Genomic DNA, 27,906 nt, shown 5'->3' on the forward strand with positions numbered 1-27,906 from the left:
CAGGTGATTCTCTGGTTACAATTGGATAGGTGAGATGTGAGATAGTGTCAGGAAAATTTCTCAGCAAGAAAGAAAAACATAGAAACATAGAAAATAGGTGCAGGAGTAGGCCATTCGGCCCTTCGAGCCTACACCACCATTCAATAAGATCATGGCTGATCATTCACCTCAGTACCCCTTTCCTGCTTTCTCTCCATATCCCTTGATCCCTTTAGCAGTCAGGACCATATCTAACTCCCTCTTGAATATATCTAATGAACTGGCATCAACAACTCTCTGCGGTAGAGAATGCCACAGGTTAACAATTCTCTGGGTGAAGAAGTTTCTCCTCATCTCGGTCCTAAATGGCTTACCCCTTATCCTTAGACTGTGACCCCCGGTTCTGGACTTCCCCAACATCGGGAACATTCTTCCTGCAGCTAACCTGCCCAGTCCCGTCAGAATTTTACATGTTTCTCATTCTTCTAAACTCCAGTGAATACAGGCCCAATCAATCCAGTCTCTCCTCATAGGTCAGTCCTGTCATCCCAGGAATCAGTCTGGTGAACCTTCGCTGCACTCCCTCGATAGCAAGACCGTCCTTCCTCAAATTAGGAGACCAAAACTGAACACAATATTCCAGATGAGGCTTCACCAAGGCCCTGTACAACTGCATTAAGACCTCCTTGCTCCTAGTCAAATCCCCTAGCTATGAAGGCCAACATGCCATTTGCCTTCGTCGCCTGCTGTACCTACATACCAACTTTCAATGACTGATGTACCATGACACCCAGGTCTCATTGCACCTCCCCTTTTCCTAATCTGCCGCCATTCAGGTAATATTCTGCCTTTATGTTTTTGCCACCAAAGTGGATAACCTCATATTTATCCACATTATACTGCATCTGCCCACTCACCTAACCTGTCCAAGTCACCCTGCAGCCTCTTAGCGTCCCCCTCATAGCTCACCGCCATTCAGCTTAGTGTCATCTGCAAACTTGGAGATATTACACTCAATACCTTCATCTAAATCATTGATGTCTATTGTAAATAGCTGGGTTCCCAGCACTGAGCACTGCGGCACCCCACTAGTCACTGCCTGGTTCAGAGATTCATTGTACTGAACTGAACAGTCCACACAAGTCCAATGGAATAGTAAATAAATGCTATAGAGTTATGACACAATGATTCTTGGCCATTCTGAAGTGGGGCAGATCTGTAGCCTTCAGAAGACAAAAGTATGGAAAAATATTCTTAAAACGTCTTACAAACTAGTAAGTGGGTTTCTGTCTACTATTCAACACATGCCAGGTCCCTATTCTCAGCAGGGAACATAAGAGGAAGCGAGGCACTCGCCCGAGCAAGTCAGCCTATGCTGCTGTCACCATCCAACAACAGGCATGAGTGGTTCTAGTAATGCCCCGATGTCCTGTTTAGTAAAACGCTGTTTGGGGCAGTACTAAGCCAATAAGATGAGAAAATTGCACTTTTCATTTCTGGTGTATTCAGAGTTAACTGATCTCAGTCATAAGAGCAGTAATTGGGTGCTACAATTGGCTTAGCAAGAGGGGAAACGCCAGCCTGGGGTCCTGTCACTGATCACTATCCATCGACTTCTGCTGTTATGCATGTGTGGAAATTGGATAAGGACAAGGCAAGGCTCCACTGTGATGCAGCTACAGTTAAATAGCTAGGAGGAGAGGCTTTCTATACTTGTCCTACTAATTTTCCCATGGATCTGGGGCAGGCGCAGCTCCACCATGTTTCAGTTTCTCCCTCTTCCAGAGGGCATTGGCAGCAACTCAGAGCATCCATACATGGGCAGTTGAGGGAGGTTACATGAGTTTTGTGCTATTTTCCATTTGAGCAATGGACATGTTGGAGGCATCCAGCATTCTATGATCAGTGGAGAGGGCTTCAGGGATGCAATAGAAGAGAGCCCTTCCCAAACACTCCGAGAACCAGCACCTCAGTAGAAGAATTTGCAATAAAAAGCATTGCGCAGCCAGCTTGACGGCTGTATCCCCCTCGCATTGTGGCAAGTTCCTGAGGCCCACTGTAAAAGGTCTTTTCCTCACTCAAGTCAGTTGGAAGTCCCAGTAGAGGCCAGGAAACCCACTCCCCTATGCAAAGTACCCCAGGGCCAGAAACGCAGTTGGGATTTTGGGAGCATCTCAGGGTGGGTGGAAGTCCCAGTCAATAAGCCTAGGCCTTAATGTCTGGGTTCACACAAAACATGACCGCTTTGGCACAGTATTGGAAAGCATCCTGCAGCCTTGGAGTGTAGGGGAGAACAAGTGAAGAAAAAAAAGTTTTGACAGAAGCATGGGATCCGGTTGTCTCAGTTTTGAGAGTGGAAATGGAGATTTTATTTTCTCTACAACTGTGACTAAGGTTATCAGAAATTGATCTAAATGCGGTGGGGATGGGGGTGTGAAGAGTAGGTAGAGTAGTGCTTTTCCTAACCTCTGATTAAACAACCTTAAAAATCCAGATTATTATAAAAAATATATTGAAATCTTGCACACTTCCTGTCTACAGCACATAACTTCCTGTTGTGGTGTTTTGGCCACACCGGTCAATATAAATTCCTATGTCCACCTTTATAATGGTAACTGCCTACTGCACTTAGGGAGTCAAGACCAAGTGTAGGCTTCAGGGGAAGTGGGGCCAGAGGACATAGAACTATTAGTCCAAGGCTCGCAGGTATAATTCAGTCATCATTTTAAAGTCGTATATCTATCCTTATTTTTATATAATATTTAAATTTTACATTATTTATAGTTAAATAATAAAACTTACAAAAGTTGGTAAGTTGAGTTAGTTAAGAGTATATGAGTTTCTTCAGTCCATACTAGGGAGCTGAGAGATATAAACCTGACATGATGTAGTGCCACCACTGGTGAGAGTGTGGCATTACAGTGTGACAAGTTTACATGGACATTTTCCAGTATAAATGCAGACAGGAATTTATAGCAAACAAAAAGTTGTCAAGAGTATGACAAAAAAAGTGACATCAGTCAGTTAGTTTTTGTAGACAGGCAGTGGGTGCAGATGCAAGCTTTCTCGTACATTACAGAAACATACACCATCCAGTATTCCTGGAGTTGTAACCTGTTAAAAAATAACATGTGAATAAAGTCTAAGAGTCATCTCCATTCTTCATAATACGTAACTGTAGTTGGCAAGAGAAAAATATGAAATAAGCAATATCATCTTACCCAGGATTGACTTCAGTGACAGCAGGGTGTTTGTTGCTGTGCCACACTCTGAAGTTGTGTGTATTCTTCCATGCAGTGACAAACAAAATGCCATAGTCTGCTAACATTTTGTCATTATCTGAAGAAGCAGAGTAAAAGACACACAATATATTGCCTGGTCAGAATGCAGACAACTCCCCAGTCAGAATTAACAGAAATGCTCAAAATTACTTGAATATTAATCCAATGTTTGAAATAATGCAGCTCATATATATCAGGAAATATATCATGTCCAAAAATGGACTTGGATTGTAATCAATATCCACTTCAGAAAGTTCACACTGAAAAAAAATCAATCAGTGGCTTTTGGAACTAAATATTACAATCATTCTGCAATTCTGTCTCTGAGATACTATGATGTTCAATGTGATGGGGGATTTCAAAATTTATTCCATGATATACTGGAAGCTGCCAAATTATGAAATGCAACTATTCTGCATTGTACCCATAATATAGTTTAAAAAATATGCAGTTTAAATTCCCAAGTATGTCAGTGAATTATCTTCATGTACAGGAATCAAAAGACAAGGAGCACAGAGTTTTACAGCACAGAAGGAGGCCATTCAGCCCAGTGGCTGTGCCGGCTCTGTGGAGCAATCCAAGACTGATCCCAGTGCCCCGTGTTCTCCCCAAAGCCCTGTATCTTCCTCTGCTTCAAATATTTATACAATTTTCCCTTAAAAGAACCAATGGTAACTTCCACTCCATGATGAAACTTTCCGTGCCCCTACAAGAGTAAAGAAATTTCTCCGAAGCGCTTGGTAAACACCCAGAACTCTCCAACCAGAAGAAATAGCTTTTCCCCATTCATTCTATCAAAACTCTTAGTAATTAAAAAAAAAACTTTGTTAAATTTCTTCATAGCCTTTTTCACAGTGGAAATAGTCTCAGGTCACTCGGCATCTCTGGCATCATCCAGGTAAATGTACACTGCAACTCCATTTCTAAAACCCAAACGCTGTCGGTCCTTTTGTGGCCTTACTGGCTTTTAAGGGAATTATATATTTGAATCCCTGGGTGTCTTGTTCATCTACACTCTTGAACGTCCTTCCATTACGTATATACTTCACACTTCTCCACATTAAATTCCATCTGCCACCTGTCTGCCGATTTCCACAATCTCCTCACCATTTGCCAAACTCCCTACTTTTGTGTCATCAGCAAATTTTGATTTTTATTCCCTATGCTCAAATCCAAATTATCGATCTACCAAGAACAAAAATGGACTCAGCAGTGCCCCCGGTGGTACACCTTCTCCAATCTGAGCAACAGCCAAAAACCCTTATTCTAGTTCCTGTATTCTGGTACATGTATTATTAGATCCAGAGTTCTCCAGAACAGTCACAAGCAACAGTCATGCACTATTTACAACAATAAAATTAGGATGCAAATTTTATGAGTTATGACATGCATCCATTGACTAAAAAGGATAAAACACTAAAAATGTAAATAAATTGCTACAAATCTAAAGTAGAAGAAAGTGAACTGCTTCTGAAGGCAATACTAAAAAGCTTAGGAGAGTAAAGAATTTCCGATGTTACCGGAGTGATTTAAAAATGTAATAAGCTATGCCCTGGACCAGGGACTGTCTTCATGGGCTGTAGAGGTGAGAAATGTTGTGTTGTGGGTCACATAAAAAGTTACCCTCCATGTATCTATTTGCAGATGTTTCAAGTAGCTGATATTAACATATCTTGTAGTTCTGATTTAGGATTTAGACATCAATGAAGCAACAGCACTAGAAAGAGTCCCTTTCAAACATCCAGGCCCACAACATTCAAACAGGGCAAACATGCAAATAAAAAATCCAAGTGCAAATACGACTAAGTTGCCTGGCCTTTGAAGGCCAGACTGGCAGGGCTCAAGTCAGTTTCGACATCCATTCCATAAACCTAATCAAAATGTACTTTGTAGATATATAGAGATGCAATCTTTTAATGCTACTATTGTGCTGTGTACATAAAATTGTGTTTTTAGTGTATACAAAAATTACTTCTCACCTGGTTGCAAAGTAGTGGCAAGAAGGGAATGGATATAGAGTGCAAACTGGGCCCTGATCCATTCATCTCCTCCTTCCCAACCCGTCCCATCCAGAAAGACATCATCCCTATTTTCAGTTACATGCTTCACCAAAAAATCTGCAAAACGTAAGTCTGCTGTGGTGAGGTTCAACAGTTTGCGTAGTTCCGGATCATGTGTCTGTACCGCAGCTTCTGCAATCTGTGAAAACATACAAGTTAAAAGAGCTGCCACATTTATGATTCCTCTCCCCTTGTGGAAATCTTGAATTTATGCTTTTAAATCCCTAAAGGATAATTAAAAGAAATAGCTGTTTGCCTTCATGTTCGCTCTAGGGTTGCATGATGTGAGTGAATGGAGGTTGTTCTTTGCTGAAGTTCTGTTCATCCCTGACAATATTTCAAATTTAGTTTTTCACCAGCTTCTTTGTTAAATATACAAATAATTATGAGGCTTAATACATCTTAAATGGGATTCTAAAACTCAAGGACATTTCCAGTTATTTTGTGTGTATTCTAAGTATCTAGAACTGCCCCCAATTATACTCCCACCATTGTAGATGCTGATTCAGACCTCCAGCTTCTGCATATGATCATGGTTGCCCTGCAGAGTATGCTTCAACATTCAGTTCCACGCAAACCAAGTTAGTCAATTTACAATTAAAATGGGAGTTGAAGAAGGTGCGCGCGAAAGTTAAAAGTGGGAAAAATGTTGAAAGTAATAAAGCATCAAAAGGCTTCGCTCACACAAAAAAAATGACCTATTCTCCTAAGGTCAGTGACCTTAATTGTCAAAGGAACATCAAAATTATCAGAGCAAAAAACTGTAAAGGTTGAAAATCTGAAACAAAAGTAAAACTGCTCATTTTAAGATTCCAGCATCTTTGGTACAAACTGACTTTAAGAAGGTTTTCAATCTCTATATTTTGTATTGGCAGAAAGGTTCAAAATTAATCGCTGCACCTGGCACTGGCTTATAGTTAACCAGTAGTTGCACCAGCAACAGGAATCAATGTTATGGAATTGTAGAGGAATTCTTTAATTTTATACACTTAAAAGCTAGAACTGTCTTTTAAGTTATTAAGCTCATTTGTATCACACTTTATCACTTCCATTTTATTAAAACCAGAAAGTCGTACTTGTCATATATTGTATGCTGTGTACATGGAATAATAATTAACCTGTAGAAAGACAGAGGACAATGTCGGGAATGTAACAGATTGATTACAGCTAAAATTTAGAAGTTTACAATTTGTAGATTGCTGGTTAGTAATCTGATGGTGTTTTGAGGTTTATTAGTGGCCATTTCATCTTTCTGTATAACCAATTCCACAGTTAAGTAGATGGTAGACTGTTTTTGGAAACTTTTATTGTTGTGCTGTTAGTCGGAATATTGTGCTTGCAGAAGTTTAACTCTCTGCATTTGAAGCCCTGAATCAAATTACAATCTAGAGCCCTGCACTTACATCGATAACTGCATCACTCAGGTGCTTCTGCTGGCGAAAAAGGATATTTGTTGCCCCAGCAACAAACCCACGTACAGTGACATCAGAGAGAAGATGATGCTGCTGCAAAGCCATATATGGTAAGCAAAGATAACTCTGGAAGAGAAAAATAATGAAAGCACTTTGAATTATTCACAGTAATTAGAAATTAATTAAGTCTTAAGAAATTAATTTTCAAATAAACTAATAATGGCAATAGAAAATATATACAAGGATTATAGTTCTGAAGTTATATGCAATGCAATTCCTGTACCATTTATCCACTATTATAAAAGGCAAAAACTAGAGAATGAAGTATGTGCAACTGTAAAGTTCCCCATTGGCACATGACTATCAGAAAAAGTAATGAGTCGGATGAAAGTTTTGCCTCATTGGTGAACCCCAGGTTAATTCAACCAAAAGTGTTGCGTTATATTAATCCTATTTTCAGTGCAATTCCAAACCCATTATTTGTCACACTAGCAGGAAAAAATAAACATTACCATTTAAAATTCTAAGATATACTGATTGACAAATTCTACAATGGAACAAAATTACATGAACATCGGAGTTTTGAAATGCAGTCTGCATACTTTGATGCAATTTAAACCTTTATTGTTTCATACTGTTCCAGCACTAGATCACTTTTTACATTTAAACTATAAAATTAATCGTTCTTCATGGCAGTCATTTTTCTGCCCACTTTTATAGTTCATCAAAAGCGGATGGCACTCATCCAGTCAAACAACAACCTGTCCCCTCCCCTTTGTCTGTTACCATCTTCCTTGCCCACAAGATTGACAGCCAAGTTCTCATTCTAGGCAGCAATTACATTTGCAGTAAAGGTTCTACTGGGAAGTGCATTTATGTCAGCCTTCAATGCAATGTGAAACCAACCCATTCTCAATATGGACACACATTGGGTAGCCTGGAAAGTATCACAAAGTGGGCAAGGCATGATGTGATACAGTAAAGGCATAACACAAGAGAGGGAAAAAATGTAAAAGGGGAAAAAGTCAGAAGCATGTGGAGGTGATTCCACATTCAATTCCACAAGTCAATTCCATTATCCCAAGAATCATAGGCCTCAATTTTGGCCCAGCCCGTTTTTCGGCGCACTTACTTTTCTCCGTTCCGAAGTGCGGCGAAAAATTTCCTTCCCACTTTGGTTGCTGTCCGGCCAGTTGAATTGCTCCCGCCCCTAGCCCAGGCCGAGTGGCCTCCCGGTGTGATTTCTAAGAGATCGATCAATCGCACCGGGAGGCCACTCAGCCAGGGCTAGGGAAGGGTGAGCAGGAGAACTGATAGAAATCATCGGCAGGCGGGAGCACGATCAGTTCTCCTGCCCACCCGCTCCTAGCCCTGGCCGAGTGGCCTCCCGCCTTCCCGGGCTGAGTTTGAAGATGAAGGTAGGACTTACTTCCATTTTTTATTTCTTATTGAATTCTTATTACTTTTTGTTTGCAAGGTTTGGTAGTTTGTAAGGCTTGGTGGTTTAGGTGCAGGCAGGTCCTCTCCGCTTCCTGCCCCTATCCCAGGCCGAATGGCCTCCGATGTACCTACCTGCGCCTTAACTCTCCGCAAGGGTTTTCTGAAATGGTCACACACGCTGGTCTAAGTAGATTTGCAGTAACTATTAGCTGGCCCAAGTTGCCTAAATGGGCAGAACCGGCGTAGGTGGCTGGAGAAAAAAAAAACTAAAAAAATCGTAACTAACTCAGTTACTCAGTTACACAGGTGCAAACTGATTGGGGAAAATGGGGATTTTTAAGTTACGCCAGAAAAAACAAATTACTCCAAAAAAAACCGGAGCAACTCCTGGCCAAAACTGAGCCCATAGAAACTTACAGCACAGGAGACCAATCAACCCATCGTCCGTGTTGGCTCTTTGAAAGAGCGGTCGTGCCTAGTCCCACCTGCTGCCTTTTGTCCGTAACCCTGTAAATTCCTCATCCTCAAGCACTTGTCCAACTTACTTTTAAAATTATTTATGGAATCAGCTTCCATCACCTTTTCAAGTAGAGCTTTCCAGGTCCCGACAACTCTGAGTGAAAACAATTCTTATCCCTCCTCTAGATCTTTTGCCAATAATTTTGAATTTATGACTTCTAGTTATTGACCCACTTGCCAGCCCTTTTATCCCAATTTACTCTATCAAAACCTCTCATCATCTTGAAAAACTCTTTTAGGTCTCCTCTTACCCTTCTATTTTCCAAGTAGAACAGTTCTAACTTTTCCAACCTCTCCTCGTAACTGAAGTCCCTCAGCCCTGGTAACATATCCTGGTAAACCTCCTCTGTACCCTTTTTAAGGCCTTTACATTTTTCCTGACATGTGGTGCCCAGAAATTGTCCATAATACTCTTGCTGAGGCGTAACTAATGATTTATAAAGTTCAAGTATGATCTTTTGGCTTTTATATTCGATTGCTCCATTATAAATCCAAGGAACCCACATGGTTTTTTGACCACCTTATCAACTTGCCGTAGATTTGTGTATATGGACACCAAGGACTCACTGCTCATCTACACTTTTCAAAATCGTGTCATTTATAGTATACTTTCTAAATTAGTCCTCCCAAATTGCATCACTTCACACTTCTCTTCACTGAACTCCGTCTGCCCATTTCACCATCCTGAAGCCTATAACTAAGCTCATCATGATCATCTACTTTGCCAAGTTTCGGATCATCTGCAAACGTAACAATGCTGTTCCCTACATCAGAGTCTGGGTCATTTATAAAAACTGAAAAAAGACTACTGGACCCAACTAAGGTTTAAACATGGTCTGTTATGCAGGGCTGTGCTGAATATATACCCCAGAATACAGGAAGAAGTCCTGTAATGTACAACTAGCTCCCAATGCATAGGACTTCTTGTTGTATTTTGGAGTATATATACAGCACAGCCCTGCATCAATAGGCTATGTTTGAACCTTAGGTTACAATTAGGAACATTTTAAAAAGTACAATAGTGTCTGTCTTTTTGTGCTCCTAAAGACCAGAGAGCAGACCTGTAGCGCCTCCTCATTGGCTTTAAAGGGAATGAAGCGAGCACCACCAAGTTAGAGGCCAAGTTGAAAATATCTAGAGAGAATTTTGAATCGGAATCTATGAAGATAACTGCCGTTATCAGACCGAAAACACAAAGGCAGTGTTAACTTGCATATCCTCTTGTGGAAGATGATTGGAGTTGGTCATGTACTGAAGAGCAAAAACCTGGCTTGTGCCAGAGAAACTGTTTCCAATGTAACAGGTACCCATTAATGCTGGGCCCTGCACTGGCTTCAAGTGAGATTTATTTAATTTCAGTAACAAATCAGACACCTGAAACAAGGAGAAAACCTGCTGGCCAACTTGCTCGAGCTCTCTGTACATGTTGCAATTGCCTAATCATTTAAACACAGACAGACAACAATGACTTGCATTTATATAACACCCTTAAAATAGGAAAACATCCCAAGGTACTTCACATGTAATTGCTGCAGTGGTGGACAGATTCTCTTGAGCAACAGGTACTTTGGGGAGCTGGTGGCACTTGCTCCCACACATTAAATCTCAGAAAGCTTCAGATAACCAGATAAGATTTAAAAATGAAAATGTGTTCTTGAGGCCAAACCCAGCCTGACAATCTCCTTGGCATCATCCTTGAATAATATAAGATCTTAAACTTTTCAGAATCGTGTTGAGTTTTCAAACATCCAGGATGAGGTAAAACTTCCTAACCACTTTTGTATAAAGAACTTGCATTTCTATAGTGCCTTTCAAGACCTCAAAGTGCTTTACAGCCAATGAAGTACATTTGAAGTGTAGTCACTGTTGTAATGTAGGAAACACGGTAGCCAATCTGCGCACAGCAAGCGCCCACAAACAGCAATGAGATAATGATCCAACTAATCTGTTTTAGTGGTGCTGGTTGTGATATAAATGTTGGCCAGGACATCGGGGAGAACTCCCTTGCTCTTCTTCAATTAGTGCCGTGCGATATTTTATGTCTCCGAGGGGGCAGACGTAACAAGATACTGGGAGTATATCCACCACCTTAAACATCCACGCATCATGGCTTCAGTGTGTATCATTTACAGAACGCACTGCAGCTACCCAACTAGGCTTCTTTGACAGCACCTCCAAAACCCACAGCATCCTTCACCTAGGCAGCAAACGTGTGGGAACATTATCACCACCCAAGTTGCCCATCAAGTCACACACCATTCTGAATTGGACATTTATTGCCATCCACCATCGTTATTGGGTCAAAATCCTGGAACTCCCAACCTAACAGCACTGTGGAAGCACCTTCACCACAGAGTGCAGTGGTTCAAGAAATCTTCTCAAGGGCAACTAGAGATGGATAATAAATGCTGGCCTTGCCAGTGATGCCCATATCACAAGAATGAAAAAAAAAGGTCACCTAAGAAGGCGGCTGCATACATGAAAGACAATAGAATGACACTCTTAACGTTGTATAATGAAGTACACATTTTTTAAGAACAAGGTGGTTGCAGTTTTACAGTATTTTGGCTCAGAACTGCTAGACCACGACATTTAATAATTTCATAATGCACAAGAGCCAACATATCTAGCATCTAGATAGTACTGGAATACTTTTGATTTCTAGATCAATTAAATTGTACTTTTAGTCTCTAGGTTTATGAAAACAGCCCACCTTATGTTCAGGCAAAGACAATTTGGCCTTTAAGCCTTGACTGTACTTTTGCCTACTATAATGATGACAGTATACAAAGTATCTCTATTAGAATTCAAATCAAAGTTGAAGTGCGCTATTTATAGAAGTTACCTTAGTAAAGACAGCTAAGGGCATTCCATATTGGTCTTCCTCCAGACCAGAAATCAGTCCTGGGACTATCACTGTCTGCCCTGTATTCGCCTGTGGTTGCACTGTGATTGGCAAGGACTGGGAAACCAAGGAATCCGAGGTAAACACTTCCTTTTGGTCAGAATTATCTTTTTCACTCAACAAGTCTTCCTTTATCCCATTATCAGCATCAAGAATGCTGGCATCCAAAGTTTCCCAATCGCTCTCTGATGAGTTGGGTGAAGCATGTTGTGGAGGGCGCAATTGCTGTTGCAGTCTATTATCTGCCTGCTCTGATCTCTGTATATCTGAAAAGGTTACCACCTTTGCCGTAACCGTCGTCTGATGATCTCCTGCTGGATATTTTGCCTCTACACTGAATTCTGAAGCAGGGTTTGAAATATCTGATGCAGAAATGGAAACATATTCTTCAGTATTCAAACCATGTTCCTGGAAAGCAACTTCTTCAGAGGTGCTCTTTCGTGGCTTGTATTGCGATGAATCTGCTAAACCATGTTCGACCATTCCTAAAGCAATCATAAAAAGAGATCATAGGTTATTAGTTGAACATAGTCCAACCTCCCCATGCAAAACAATAAGCCATTATCCAAAAAGGTGGGGGAAGAATAACTGGATCCACTGTCCCCTTTAAGAGTGTGACACTGTAATGGAATCATATGAGACAAATAGACTTTCCCTACCCTTTTTAAATGGGCCTCGTTGCGGAAGCATACCTCAGCACTTTAAAAAAAAAATTAAACTCACGTCAAAATCAGGAGCTCCAAACGCATTCAAATCAGAGAACCAGGAGCAGGTTTTGTACGTGGAAGTTGAACTACATTGAAAGAATGATGTCTATTCTATCTACCGTGGACTATTTAACAATTTTCCTCACTTATTTAATTTCCTCATGGAGTCAGAAAGTTATGAATTCCACTCCAGAGATTTGAGCACATAATCCAGGCTGGCACTTCAGTGTGGTACTGAGGGAGCGCTGCACTGTTGGAGGTGCCGTCTTTCAGATGAGATGTTAAACCAAGGATCCGTTTGCCCTCTCAGTCAGATGTAAAAGATCCCATAGTACTATTTGAAGATCAGGGGAGTTCTGGTTCCTCAAAAGCAGATTATCTAGTCATCTATCTCTTTGCTATTTGTGGAATCTTGCGGTATGCAAATTGGCTGCCGTATTTCCTACAGTATAACAGTGCCTTCATTTTAAAAGTGCTTCACTGGCTGTGAAGCACTTTGGGATGTTGAGAGTTTGTAAAAATAAGCAACTTGTTGATGATACAAATGTGTTGGTGCCTACCTGGAAAAAGTGACAGAACAGTCATCAGGGTCCCAACCAGATGTTTGACTGGCGATAAATAAAACAGAACCTGCAAAGACAGTCGCTGTTTTACTATCACATTCAGAACACAAATAATACATTTAAAAACCATGAACAATCTTTTCAAAAAATTAGATTTATTTAAGCTTTCTAGCAGATATCAAAAATTGAAAACCAGTGGCTCCCATCTCCACACAAAACAAAATCTGCGATAGTGTTGGGTGGAGGAACTATTAGATATAATGCACCACTCCTAATCTAAAATAAAATAATTAAAGATGGTAATTCCTCATATGATACCAATCTCATTAAACCCTCAACACTTTTTATCCAGTTGCGAAAAACTCAATATTTATGCTCTGGATTCATAAATTGCTGAACAGCTATTAATAAAAAAAGTACAGCAGGATAGCAGAAATTTAGGGCTCAATTTTGCCCAGGAGTTGCTCTGGTTTTTTGGGAGCAACTTGATTTTCCTGGATTATCTTAAAAATCCCTATTTTGCACATTCAATTTGTGCCAGTATGAGTGAGTCAGTTAGCAGTTTTCTTAGTTTCGTTTTTTTTCCCTAAAGGGGGCGTTACCAACCACCTACGTCAGTTTTGGCCATTTAGGCCACTTTGACCAGCTAAGTTACTCAAAATCTAATTAGGCCAGCGTATGTGGCCACTTCAGAAAACCCTTGGAGAGTTAAGAAATCAGCTCAGATGAGTACATCGGAGGCCATTCGGCCTGGAATGGGGCGGGAGGCTAGCAGAACTTAATGACTTGACTAAAGAATGTGAACAAGATCAAACAGCTATACAGGACATCATATGACAAACTTCGCAAAGTTAATTTACTATATAACAGAAGCATTTAAGGAAGTTTAAACTACAAAAATTAAAGAAGTAAAAGATAGTTGAATTAAATTGCCCTAATCTCAAAACTAATTTAAACAACTATTTGTTTGCAATGATTATACTGGGCCAAAATTGAGCCCATATTATCTAAAGTCTACTCCAATAAATAAGATATTCTCTCAGTGTTCCTCAATCACTTATGTTCTTCTTTCACAATAGCACCAGGTGAATAGGCTTGACTATTCACAAGAGACAAAACATATTTACATAATTTTTCAAAATATTCAAAAGTCCAGAAAAATGACAAGCCATTAAGAAAGTTCAAAAATAGCTACAGCGCATAAAATTTCAAACCAGAGGTCGATTGCACCGGGAGGGCACTCGGCCAGGGCTAGGGGCGGGCATCGGGTCCCACACACACAGCAGCTGCAGCACGCACACAGAGGCTGGGGGTGAGGAGCTACTGTACATGCGCGGACACTATCACTGCGCATGTGCAGACGTCCCGGCACTGTTTTCAGCGCAGGACACTGGCTCTGCCCCCGACCCGACTGGCCATGCGCGCGACGACCAAGGAGGCGCCGGATAGCGGCCAAAATGGGGGGCGATTTTTTTCAGTGCACTTATCAGCGGAGAAAAGCGGCACATCTCCGGTAAGTGCGCCGAAAAAAGGGGTGGGTCAAAATTGAGCCCATGCAGTCAGAGAATAATTTGTTCAAAGGTAAATGTAGCTTTGTACTAGTGAAAGGGTTACAGTTCCTTCAATCTTTATCTTTTTTTTTGTCCTGATGCCATGATTCGTGCCCATCTTGTTTGACTGCTGTTTTGCATTCTAGCAACTATTTTATGGTGTTTATGCAGCTATGCATTTTATCTGTTTTAATAACGGTGATTTAACCGGATTTTCCTGATCCTTTGTGAGCTACACTGGCAAGGCTGGTTTTACAACTGAGGGGCATGCCAAGTCTCTGAAGAGTGTATTAAGAAATATTGTCACATGTAGAATGGCGGATTCCCTTTCTTGAAGGTAATTAGTTGGGTTTTTACAACAAATCGGCTGCTGTCATGGAAATTTGTCTGATGCTAGCCAACAGATTTATTGAATTTAATTTCATGGTGGGATTTGAACTCCTAACCTCTAGGTTGCTAGACCAGTACCATAACCATTTGTCTACCCTACACATCGATTTACCCATCTGAATTTGTGCATCAATCTGCACCACCTTCTGTAATCATGCTGCCTACTTCTTGTGCAGAAACAGTGCAGCATCATGTTTGAGAGGCACACCAGTTTCATGCCACTACCTAAGATTAAGTACTGTACTACTTTCTAATTTTCATTCCATGTCACCTCTATTGTTTCAACGCTGAAGGCAGTCACACTTTTTCTAGACTACAAGCCAAAGGTGGGCAGAGGAACGTTATAGGGATACCCTCAAAGCCTCCCTGAAAAAGTGCAACATCCTCACTGACACCTGGGAGCCCCTGGACAAAGTGGAAGAAGTGCATCCGGGAGGGCACTAAGCACCTCGAGTCTCATCGCCGAGAGCATGCAGAAATCAAGCGCAGGCAGCGGAAAGAGCGTGCGGCAAATCTGTCCCACTCACCCTATCCCTCAACGACTATCTGTCCCACCTGTGACAGGGACTGTGGCTCTCGTAATGGACTGTTCAGCCACTCATTTTAAGAATGGAAGCATCCTCGATTCCGAGTGACTGCCTATGATGATGATGATGATGATGATAAGACTACTATATACCTGGGAGTTTTCCATTTTAATGTTTAAATTATTAAAATGATTTTTTTTTTAAAGTGGTTGAACAGCCCTTTAGGAAAGCTTGTTGTAAATCTACACCAGTCTGCATTTGACATTTACACATTATTTTCATTCACAAAGAGCCTCAATCTAAGATCCAGCAACACTAATCTAACAATTTGTGCTGCATCACTTCTCAACATTACATGCAAAATTCTTTTTGTACAGATAAAGCTCAACCACGCATCAATTGTCCACTTTGCAATTCACAACCATCACCAGGGCTTTGAAACAAGGTGCCCGTATGGGCATGAATAATAAGTAAATAGTACAAAATAGTAAGTTTGACAGGCAGGAAATTATTTACCAAAGATTACTTTTTTTAGAAAAATTCTTAACTTCACAGAAACCTGTTTTTCGATTTGTTGAAGTGTACATGTACCAGTTTGCAAAACCAACACAAAACTATATTTATGTTTTTTTTATATCTTGATTTTAAAAGACAGACTATAGCAAAAAAAAACAGCTTTCAGGAAAACTGAATCATTTCATACTGCTAAACATGTAACTACAACTCTCACTTCACAAAACCAAACATACAAGATGCTAGCTTTTGAAATATGCTCACTGCTCATTAATTCTCAAAAGTATTTAAATATTTACATTTTGCTTGCAGGTTTTAATGCTTCAGAGATCCGGGGCATTCTTGGGTAGGTACAAGATGCCAAGAATGTTAGAGGGGAACTTGGAGGTGATGGTGTTCCCATACACTGGTGCTTTTGTCCTTCTATGTGGTAGAGGTTGGGGTTGCTACTGGAGAAGTCTTGACAAGTTGCTGCCGTGCATCTTGTAGATGGTACACACTGCAACCACGGTACGCCACTGGTGGAGGGAATGTTTCGGATGGTGGATGGGGTGCCGATCAAATGGGCTGCTTTGTCCTGGATGGTGTCGAGCTTCTTGAGTGTCGATGAACACCCATCCAAGTAGTATTCCATCACACTCCTGAGTTATGCCTTGTAGGTGGTGGAGGGGCTTTGGAGAGTCAGGAGGTAAGTCACTCACCACAGAATACCAGCCTCTGACCTGCTATATTAGCCACTACATTTATGTTGCTGGTCCGGTTCACTTTCTGGTCAATGGTGATCTCCGGATGTTGATGGTGAGGGATTCGGCAACGGCAATGCCAATGCCATTGAACGTCAAGGGGAGGTGGTAAGACTCTCTTTTTAGAGATGGCCATTGCCTGACTCATAAGTAACAAATGCACACCACACATCAGCCTAAGCCTGGATATTGCTACATGCAAGCATGGACTGCTTCATTATTGAAGTGTGTTTAACTGCTGTGAACAGAGAACCTCTGCAGCAGCTAACAAATATATTAACACTGCTATTTACACAAATATTCTGAATGTATGAACAAAATTGCTGACCATCAACAACTTAGTCACCAGGATTACTTACTTTTTTCTCTAAAAGAATCAACTTGAACAGAATTATTGTCTGCAAAAAAACCGAAATAAGTACTTTTCATCATTGATTACAGGACAATTATCCAAATATTTAAAAGCCGATTTTGAATGAAAAAAAAGACCATTGATTACAACAACTTGCGCATATATAGCGCCTAATATAATAAAACATCCCAACACTTCACAGGAACGCAATTAAACAAAAATTGACATCAAGCCAAAGGAGACATTCCGACTGGTCAAAAGTTTGGTCAAAGAGGTGGGGAGGGAGGTTTTAAAGAGCTTCGGGAACACAGCGGAACAGAGTGGAGCTGAAACTTCGTGAGCACCTTTAAAAAAGGCATGAAGAAAAATAACTAAAAAGTGATGTCACAGACAGTACAGAGGGATGAGAAGCTCGGTGTCCGATTTAGTTATCTTCACGTATAACTTCATATATAACTATATAGGAGTAAAGGGGCTACTAAACGAATATAAAATATATGTATGGAGATTACACATACATGGAGATTCATATATATTATAAAAATAAAACACAGACGTGCAAATATGTTGAAACAGAGAGCGAGAGAGATAGATAATCCTGACATATATGCATGAAGTGTCCTGGAGTTCCCACATGGGACAGGAATTATATATTTATCCCACTGCCGACAATTCCTGTGCCTTCATGTGCCCTGGTTGAGCACATGTGCAGGAAGTGCCTCTAGTTGCTCAAACTCAAGCTCAAGGAGGCTGAAAATTTCCTGCAACGTATGATCCAAGCTACAGAGTTTTCAGGATAGCAAGTGGGTGGCCATCAGGCAGGGTAAGAGAAGGCAGGCACTGCAGCAATCCTCCGGGAGTGTGGCACTCTCAAACCAGGTTTCAATGCTGAACATCGCTTCGAATGACAACACCTCAGGTAAGTGCAGTCCAGAGCACATCCACGGCACCATAGGGAATTCAATAGTCAGGCAACCGCTGACGTGAGCCTCACAAGATGTATTGCTTCCCTTGTGCCAAAGTAAAGAACATTCTTGGCGAACATTCCAGAGAATACAGATTTAAGATAATTGGCAAAAGAACCAGAGTGGAGAGGAAGATTTTTTTTTTACACAGCAAGTTATCATGACCTGGAATGCACTGCCTGAAAGGGTGGTGGAAGAAGATTCAATAATAACTTTCACAAGGAAATTGGATAAATACTTCAAGGGGAAAAAATTCAAGGGACTATGGGAGTGGGACTAATTAGATAGCCCTTTCAAAGAGCCAACACAGGCACAATGGGTCGAATGGCCTCCTTTTGTGCTGTATCATTCTTGTTAAAAAAAAAATATTCACAGGATGTGGGCATCGCTGGCAAGGCCAGCATTTAATTTAATTTCCCTTGGGAAGGTGGTGGTATCTTCTTGAATACAACTGAGTGGCTGGCTAGGCCATTTCGGAGGCAACCGCACAGCTCTGGGTCTGGAGTCACATATAGGTCTGACCAGATAAAGGTGGCAGATTGCCTGAAGGACATTAGTAAACCAGGTGGGTGAAACATGGTCACCATTACTGATACTATCTTTTTATTCCAGATTTATTTAATTAATCGAATTTTTAAATTCCTCAAATGCCATAAGATTGCGGAAGATTCCACTGGTAGGAAGGAGTGTAGCAATGTGCGATTTAAGCATTTGGATGAGTATTCTGAAGTTGATGATCTGAGGTTAGAGATGCAAGCTAAGAAAATGCACAGCAAACATCTGGATGAACTGGAGATTGTGTACGGAAGAAATTGAGGGGCCAAGAGATGTTTAACACTGAAGATATCACTATGTTAGAATATCTTAAAGGAAAGTTGTCCCTTGCAATCTTCCTCCAGCAGAAGAGCACCGTCGCTTGGACCACTCATGCAGTTCATGGAGAATGCTAAAAAGAATGAATGTACATTTTGCAACACAAGAGAGATGCAGGATTAATGCCAGGTTACAACTTAGGCATCTAAATCAACTGGCTATTTTCACACTCACATTGTTATGGCAAGGTTAGAATAGCTTCAACAGCAAAATGAAACGAAACTGAATCAGTGAAGAAATTGATCTATTCTACTGTACCTTGTGTCTGAAATGGAGAACCAGATCCCGTGGAGACAGACCTAAAAACACAGTCCCAATTTATATAAAATTACAATACATAACAATTAATTCTCCCGAAAGACTAAAAATTGCAAAAGATTGACAGGTAAGAGACTTGCTATCCCCCTTCCTACCCCTTCGACAGTCGGAGACTTGCTATCCCTCTTCTGATCAGAGATATCAGTACTTTGGGAAGTTAAAACACAGCCATTTTAAGCCACGAGACTGTAGGATAGTACATAATATAATAGTAAAAATAGCTTAATACATAAGTCAGTATTAATATCCTTTTATTATTGGAATTTATTCTGTGGCTTAGATTAGGTTATTAGGATTCTGCAAGGGAATGCCCAGTAAGCAGGAGGTTTCAGGTTAATGCAATTTAAGAAACAGGAAAAGGTTTGTGTAAGAACTTTAGCAGGTTGGAGTCAACTTGTCTTCATTTTATGTACTAAGATGTGAAGTTTATAACCATGAAAATAGTCTAATCTTCTACATGACACTCACATTGCAGTGAAAATGGAATGCAGGATTGCTATCTATTGGTGTACTGGCACACGATACAAAGATTACATGACAATAATCTCAGAATTGGTAGGTTTAGAGCAAATTGTCTGACACTGTCCATTTAGGTGTATAAATAGGCTCATTGTCAGCAATTCTTTGGTATTCCTTGCTGAGAATGCACCTGAATTGCAATTAGAGTTAACGACAAAGCCAAGAGGAATATCCTACTAGAAAGTATATAAACATATAACTTGCTTGTACTTTCTGTCGCTATTAATTAAACCAATACGTTGAATTATCTCTGGCGTCCGAACCTATCTACTCAGTTTCTGTAACAGTGAACTGAAACACCAAGACAATAAATGTACTGAGAAAGATTGACTGTAATGTCATCCACAAAGGTTGCAAATTCTATTTTAATACAAATAGTTCTTTCTTTGGATTGCTATCACCTTTGATCAATATCACTGGATGCAGAGGTGAATGAACAGGCTGTTAGAAGAGTTTGACAAAATCTATATGCATTCAGTGAACTGCTACTGCAGCCTCTAAGAAAATACACATCTTACTACTGGACTCCAAAACCATACAAACTAATGGTATGTGAGATATGGCCAAGCTATTTGCCCTTCACAAGCATGCCACCAAATTGCATAAGAATTTACAAGCACTTAAACCATACCTTTAACCCAGAACAAAAACTATTGCAACATTCTGCATCGGCCCATAAAATTCATAAAGCAGCAACATAGTTTAACTTACTTCTTCTCCAGTCTATAAAATATCTCCCTGCCCAAAGAGTGGTGCAACGTGAAGCTCTTGTACACAGCCGTTTAATAGCAGAGTTTATCCATCACTTCTTGAATCATAGCTGCTGGAGTACTTTCAGCTGTCAGAAATCTGCACACACCCATCCTAATTTATCTAATCATTTCTGTACACCCAGAAACAATCAGGATCATATTGACAAGGCATGTGTCACTGTTGTCTCCAGCTATGCCCCTTCATGTTATCCAACATAAAAGGAGGTGTAAGGAAGTGACACTACTGACCTATGGCAATTGACAGGAGCATGACATGTGTAGTGTTGACAACATTGCAAACCAGGGCTTAATCTTAGTGGTTTGCAGTAGATGCAAATAAATATATAAAGTTACACATTTACAGATATTGTAACAGAAAAAATAAATGATTTTATGGCTTCAGGTCAAACAAACCCAAGGAATCCTGCTGATTATCACCCACTGCCCTCCTCAACTAACAAATTACTCCATGTTGTACACTACTTGAAGAGGCACTGAGGAGGCTATTTAAGGCAACCGTTTGTTTGACCTTTGAGAAGTGTTAAACTACAGATGGGTGTTAGAGGCACAATACATAGATATATCATGCCGACAAGTTTGTTGCTTCAAATGCATATAATACGATTTTAATTCACTTACCCAAGCAAGCCTGAGATCCTTCTAATGCATTTCCTCCTAAAGAGCTGTTCATGTGTTCATAAAGTTCCTAGTTCAATCATTTAAAAAAATTAAAAATTTTTCATACTAAAAGCATTCAACCACCAAACAAGACATCAAGTGCTCTAATAAGGCAAATGTAAATAGATGGATTTAATGCACACCCATACAAAACGTACCACCGTTGCCCACGCAAGTGCAATGTAAGAAAATCTAGCACTTAACAACTCACTAAATCAGACATTAAGTATCAGTGCAATCTTATATATTTTATTGCACTTTTAAGAATCGTTGTACTTTAAAAATATACACATTCTTAAGCAACTTAGTACAGTAATAAACTTTGAGCTAAGAAAAATCTATTTTTTTCCCTGAAAAGGCATTACTATAATTTTAGTAGGATTATCATCAAGACAAAAGCATCTTCACGGTTTGGGCAAACCAAGATTACCATGGACGAAAAAAAAAATCACAGTAACAACTATTGAAAAGCCATTTCCAGCACGGAGGTAAGCATATTTTTGTAATATTTTGTAATATATTTCCAGGATTCAACCTGGTAAGATTATTTTTGTACAATTAACTGTCTACAGGCTGGAAACTAAAAACAGGGACTGACTGGAAAGCATTCTTTCCATTCATCGACCCAAAGACTGAAAATGACACTATTCAACAGTTAAATCTATGCTCATCATTTTCAGTCTCCATGTGTCATTAGAATCCATTAAACAGCTGTGGTGAGAACTGGGGATATTTCACATGATTATTAATTCCTGTATTAAGAACAAGCCTGCCAAAGAGGTCACCATTTTGAATGTCTTCTTCTTAAAGCTTAAATTGATGCCACAGATCAAAGATAGGGCAGTAACCTGATGATTGTTGGTGCGGTGTATGTCAAATTACCAAGAGAAGAAGTTCCTTCTCAATCTCGTATACATGTGGCAATGAGTCAGAATGGTTTGTTAGCACTGCTCTCACCTGAGGGCATTGTGGTAAACAACCCTCTGATTTTGAAAAGTCTTATAATGACAGTAAATGTACTTGATTCACTATCTTGATAACCCAGGCATTGGATGTTAACACTCTCCAATGGTTTACAGGCAGCTGCTGGCAGCCAACCACAAGTACCTCACTTAGTAAGGACAAAGTTGGATGTAGCATGATGTCAATGCTAGGACAGAGAAGTGGAGTGAGGATTAAGAACATAAGAATTAAGAACGTAAGTAGGAGCAGGAGTAGGCCATATGGCCCATCGAGCCTGCTCCACCATTCAATAAGATCATGGCTGAATTTCTACATTAACTCCACTTTCCCACCGTATTCCCATATCCCTTGATTCCTTCAGTGCCCAATAGTCTATTGATCTCAGTCTTTAATATACTCAATGACTGAGCATCCACAGCCCTCTGGGGTAGATAATTAATGAGGTGACCGCATTTATTTCTGGTTTCCCATTTCCAAGACATCAGCTTGGCTCAGCTGGTAATACTCTGGCCTGTGAGTCAGAAAGTTGCGTGTTCAAGTTCCACCATAGACTTGAACACATAATCTCGGCTGACATTTTAGTGCGGCACTGCCCTTCAGATGAGACATTAAACCAAGTCTCCAGCTGCATGCTCAAGTGGACATAAATGATCCTATAGCACAATTCTCCCAGTGTTGTGGCCAACATTTCTCCCTCAACCAACACCACCAAAAACAGATGATCTAATCAATGAGGACCTGTGAGCCAATGTAGGTCGAGCGGGGGAAGAGGTCCGGGCGGAGGCGGAAGGTCCGGATTTCGGACCATTTTCTGGATTCCGGTCAACCCCGCCATGGATCGGCCCGATGTCCAGATTCCGAAGCATTCAGATTCCAGAACTGAACACAGTACTCCAGATGGTGTCTGACCTAGGTTCTATACAACTGAAGCATAACTTTCTCCCCTTTTTTGCATTCCAGTTCCCTGAAGTCAAAGGCCGGCATTCCAATAGCCTTTTTGATTAAGTTTTGTAACTGTGCACTAGATTTTAATGATTTGTGCACCTGTACACTCAAATCCCTTTGCTTCTCCAGTTTCAAATACCTTGCCATTAAGAAAATATTCACATTTCCCCACATTAAACTCCATCTGGCACAGTTTTACCCACTCACTTAATTTATGTTCTTTTGTAACTTCCTTGAGCACAGAGCTGGGTAAATCGCAAAGTGGAAGCCGAGAGTAGGAATTGGGTGGAGAGGAGGAAGGCGATTTCTCACATCCAACTCAAAAGAAGGAGTGGAGTCACCGAACCCAAGGATTCTAAGTTAAGTATCTAATATTCAGGTTCTTTGTATTTAGTATCTCAGTGGTTCTTGTTAAGCTTGAGTAAATAATTTAGTCTTTGGGCAGTTTGCTTTGAGGAGCGAATAGAAAAATTGCAGTGTAGTTTAGACCTAGTTATCAGCAATTATATTAATCACCTTGTATCCAAGTAATTTATTTTAAGTTTCTAATTAAAATGGAGGGACAGTTACAACCTGTAGCCTGCAATTCCTGCTCCATGTGCGAACTTCAGGACGCTTCATATGTCCCTGAGGCCCATGTTTGCAGGAAGTGCGATCAGCTGCTGGAACTCACGCTGAGGGTTTCTGAGCTTGAAAGGCAGCTGGATTCATTGCAGGGCGTACGGGTGGCCGAGTGTGTCCTGGGTCGCAGGTGCCAGGGGGTGGTCACCCCACAGCCAGAGAGTCGAAAATAGCAACTGGGTGACAACCTGGAAGGGTAGGAAGAGACAGACAATGCAGGAATCCTCCGGGAGTGTGGCACTCTCAAACCGATATTCAGTAATGAATACTGGTGACGGTGATGACACCTCAAAAGGAGTGCAGTCCCGAGCCTGGCACTGAGGGGCAAAGGGCTGCACAGGGGGCTACAGATAAGTGTAGGAATGCAGTAGTAATTGGGGATTCGATAGTCAGGGGGACAAACAGGCAGTTCTGCTACTGTCAACGTGAGACCGTATGGTATGTTGCCTCCCTCCCTGGTGCCAGGATAAAGGATATCATGGAGAGGGTGCAGAACATTCTGGGGGGGGGGGGTAAAAGGGGAAAAGCCAGAAGTCGTGGTCCATGTCGGAACCAATGACATAGGGAGGAAGAAAGTCGAGACCCTGCAGTCAGAGTTGAAGGAGCTAGGGAGGAAGTTAAAAAGCAGGATCTCAAAGGCAGTTCAAAAAGCAAAATACTGCAGATGCTGTCAGTTCTGACGAAGGGTCATTTCGACCTGAACGGTTAACTCTGTTTCTCCCTCCACAGATGCTCCCTGACCTGCTCAGAATTTCCAGCACTTTCTGTTTTTACCTCAAAAGGTAATAATCTCTGGATTACTCTCAGTGCCATGCGCTAGTGAGAGTAGAATAGGACAATATGGTAGCTAATGTGCAGCTAAAGACATGGTGCAGGAGGGAGGACTTCAGATTCCTGGGACATTGGAACCAGTTCTGTGGCTAAAGAGTTCTGTTCAAGATGGACGGGTTGCACCTGAACAGAGCTGGAACCAATATTCTTGCGGGCAGATTAATTAGTGCTGGCGGGTGGGTTTAAACTAATTCTCCAAGGGGTGGGCACCAGGATTGCAGTATTAAAAAGTAGAAACAAGGTGCACAGAGGACTGCGAGAGACAATTAAGAGTTAGAAATAATACAGAATTAGCTGGTATCTTAGAAAATACAGAGGTCTAAGTTACGTTTGGAGTGCATGTGTGTAAAGTGCATTAAGTGTGGTTAATAAGGTTGGTGAGCTGCAGGCGCAAATAGCCATGTGATGTATTGATTGTAAGTGAGACGTAGCTCAAAAAAGGAGGATTGGATGCTTAATATTCCTGGTATAAAGTATTCAGGAAAATAGGGAATAAAAAAATGGAGGAAGGGTAGTAGTTCGGATTAACGAAAGTATTACAGTGCAAGAAAGAGAATGCCGTTGAGGGATCAAAGACACAATCTATTTGGTTGGAGTAGAGAAAGAATGAAGGAGCTATTACACTACTTGGTGCATTTTATAGGCCACCAAATAATGGGAAGGAGATAGAAGAGCACATTTGCAAATTTACTGATTGCAAGAACTATAGAGCAGTGATCATGGGAGATTTTAACTACCCCCAATATTGAATGGGGCAGTGATTGTGTTAAGGGTAGAGAAAGGGAAGAATTTAAGTGTGTTCAGGAGAATTTTCTTGATCAGTATGTTTCCTGCCCAATGAGGAAGGAGGCATTGCTGAATCTAGTCCTGGGGAATGAAGTGGGTCAAGTGGAGAATGTCACAGTTGGGGAACATCTCGGGAATAGTGATAATAGTATCGAAGTATCATAAGGTTTAGATTATTTATGGAGAAGGATAAGGAGCAATTTAGAATAATAATACTTCACTGGAGATGGGCTAATTTCATCGTATCGAGGAGGGATCTGGCCTGGGTAAATTGGAGTTAAAGGCCGGCAGGCAAAAATGTAATGGAGCAATGGGTGGCCTTTAAAGAGATGGTTCGGGTACAATCTAGGTACATTCCTACAAGGGAGGAAAGGGAGGGCAACCAGAGCCAGAGCTCCCTGGATGATGAAGTTGGAGTGAGATGAAGCAGAAAAAGGGGGTGTATGACAGATGTCAGCTTGATCATACAAGGGAGAATCAGGCTGAATATTAAGTACAGAGAAGTGAAATAAGAGGCAAAGAGACGGTACGAGAATAGACTGACAGCTAACAAAGGGGAATCCAAAGGTCTTCTATAGGCATACTGACATTAAAAGGATTATTAGAGTAGCGGTGGGGCTGATTAGGGACCAAAATGCATAACTATTGGTGGAGGCAGAAGTCATGGCAGAAGTACTAAATGAGTACTTTGCATCGTTGTTTACCAAGGAAGAGGACTTTGCCAAAGATATCGTAAACAAGGAGGTTGCTTGGATACTGGATGTGATTAAAGTAAATAAAGAGGATGTACTAGACAGGCTGGCGGTAATTAAATTGGATAAGTGACGCAGTCCAGATGGAATACATCCTAGCTTGCTGAGAGAAGGGTAGGAATTGTGGAGGTTCTGGCCACAATCTTAAAATCTTCCTTAGATACAGGGGTGGTGCCAATGGACTGGAGGATTGCAAATTTACATCCTTGTTAAAAAAGGGGAGAAGGATAAACCTGGCAATTACAGGCCAGTGTGTTTAATGTCAGTGATGGGGAAGCTTTTAGAAACAATAATCTGGGAGAAAGTTAACAGCCACTTGGACAAGCATCGACTAATGAACGGATAGTCAGCTTGAGTTTGTTAAGGGCAAATCGTGTTTGACTAACTTGATTGAGGTTTTTGATGAGGTACCACATACTAGGCTTGTTAACAACATTGAAGCCCATGGGATAAAAGGGTCAGTAGCAGCATGGATACAAAAATAGTTAATGGATAAGAAACCAAGATTTTTCGTGAATGACTGTTTTTAGGACTAAAGGGTGGTGTTCCCCAAGATCCATTAGGACCACTAATTCAAAAGCAAAATACTGTGGATGCCTGAAATCTGAAATAAAAACAGAAAATGCAGGAAATACTCAGCAGATCAGGCAGCATCTGTGGAGAGAGAAACAGAGTTAATGTTTCAGGTCGATGACCCTTCGTCAGAACTGGAAAAAGTTAGAGCTGCAACAGGTTTTTATGCAAGTGTAGGGGCAGGGAAAGTTGGGGGTGGGGGAGGAAGGAACAAAAGGGAAGGTTTGTAATAGGGTGGAAGGCAGGAGAGTGTATGACGTCCAATCTCTCTACACTTCCATCCCCTGCCAGGATGGCCTGAGGGCGCTCCGCTTTTTTCTTGAGCAGAGGCCCAACCAGTCCCCATCCACCACACCCTCCTCCACCTGGCTGAACTTGTTCTCATATTGAACAACTTCTCCTTGGACTCCACTCACTTCCTCCAAATTAAAGATGTTAGTATGGGAACCCGTAGGGGTTCTAGCTATGCCTGCCTTTTCATGGGATATGTGGAACATTCTTTGTTCCAGTCCTACTCAGGTCCCCTCCATCACCTTTTTCCTGTACATTGATGACTGTATCGGTGCCATTTCCTGTTCTCGCCCTGAAGTGGAAAATTTCATTCTCTTTGCTTCCAATTTCCACACTTCCCTCACCTTCACATGGTCTATCTCTAACTCTTCCTTTCCCTTCCTCGACTTCTCTGTCTCCAGTTCTGGGGATAGGCTATTGACAAATATTCAAAACAAGCGCACCGATTCCCACAGCTACCTGGACTACACTTCCTCCCACCCTGCTTCCTGTAAAGTCTCCATTCCATTCTCCCAGTTTCTCCGTCTCCGTCGCATCTGTTCTGACGATACCACCTTCCATACTGGTGCTTTCAATATGTCTTTCCTTTTTCCTCAACCGAGGATTCCCCTCTACCGTGGTTGACATGGCCCTTCACTGTGTCAGTCTATTTCCCGCACTTCTGCTCTCACTCCTTCTCCTCCCTCACAGAACCACGATAGGGTACCCCTTGTCCTCACCTTTCACCCCACCAGCCTCCACATTCAACGGATCATCCTCCGCCATTTCTGCCATCTCCAGCGCGATCCCACCACCAAATAGATCTCATCTTCCCCTTTCAGCATTCCGAAAGTACTGCACCCAATACGGCACCCTGGTCCACTCCTCAATCACCCCCAACATACCCTCCCCTCTCCTGCCCTTTCACTTCCCCCTTCCCACTGTCCAGGGCCCCAAACAATCCTTCCAGGTGATAGCTATTTACTTGAACTTTTTCAATTTAGTATACTATATTTGCTGCTTATGATACAGTCTGCTCTACATTGGATAGACCAAACTCAGATTGGGTGACTGCTTTGCGGAACACCTCCATTCAGTAAGCGTGACCCCGAGCTTCCG

The 27,906-nt window shown here is 41.3% G+C and overlaps 1 protein-coding gene across 3 annotated transcripts in view; it reads right to left on the reverse strand.

The window, feature by feature from the left end:
• Positions 1–27,906, reverse strand: part of avl9 (AVL9 homolog (S. cerevisiase)) — a 145,963-nt gene that overhangs the window by 29,711 nt on the left and 88,346 nt on the right. For 2 of the 3 annotated variants that reach the window (XM_070889373.1, XM_070889355.1), the window contains 8 exons: positions 21,008–21,074; positions 19,038–19,078; positions 16,949–16,987; positions 12,864–12,933; positions 11,537–12,081; positions 6,724–6,858; positions 5,240–5,459; positions 3,201–3,318 (listed from right to left, as the gene is read on the reverse strand). In XM_070889373.1, coding sequence (XP_070745474.1) covers positions 3,201–3,318; positions 5,240–5,459; positions 6,724–6,858; positions 11,537–12,081; positions 12,864–12,933; positions 16,949–16,987; positions 19,038–19,078; positions 21,008–21,074 — 1,235 coding nt within the window. The remainder of the gene's footprint in view (positions 1–3,200; positions 3,319–5,239; positions 5,460–6,723; positions 6,859–11,536; positions 12,082–12,863; positions 12,934–16,948; positions 16,988–19,037; positions 19,079–21,007; positions 21,075–27,906) is intronic. The other variant, XM_070889365.1, reaches the window with a different exon arrangement.

This window comes from Pristiophorus japonicus, chromosome 1, assembly GCF_044704955.1.
Source record: "Pristiophorus japonicus isolate sPriJap1 chromosome 1, sPriJap1.hap1, whole genome shotgun sequence".
Taxonomy (NCBI): domain Eukaryota; kingdom Metazoa; phylum Chordata; class Chondrichthyes; family Pristiophoridae; genus Pristiophorus; species Pristiophorus japonicus.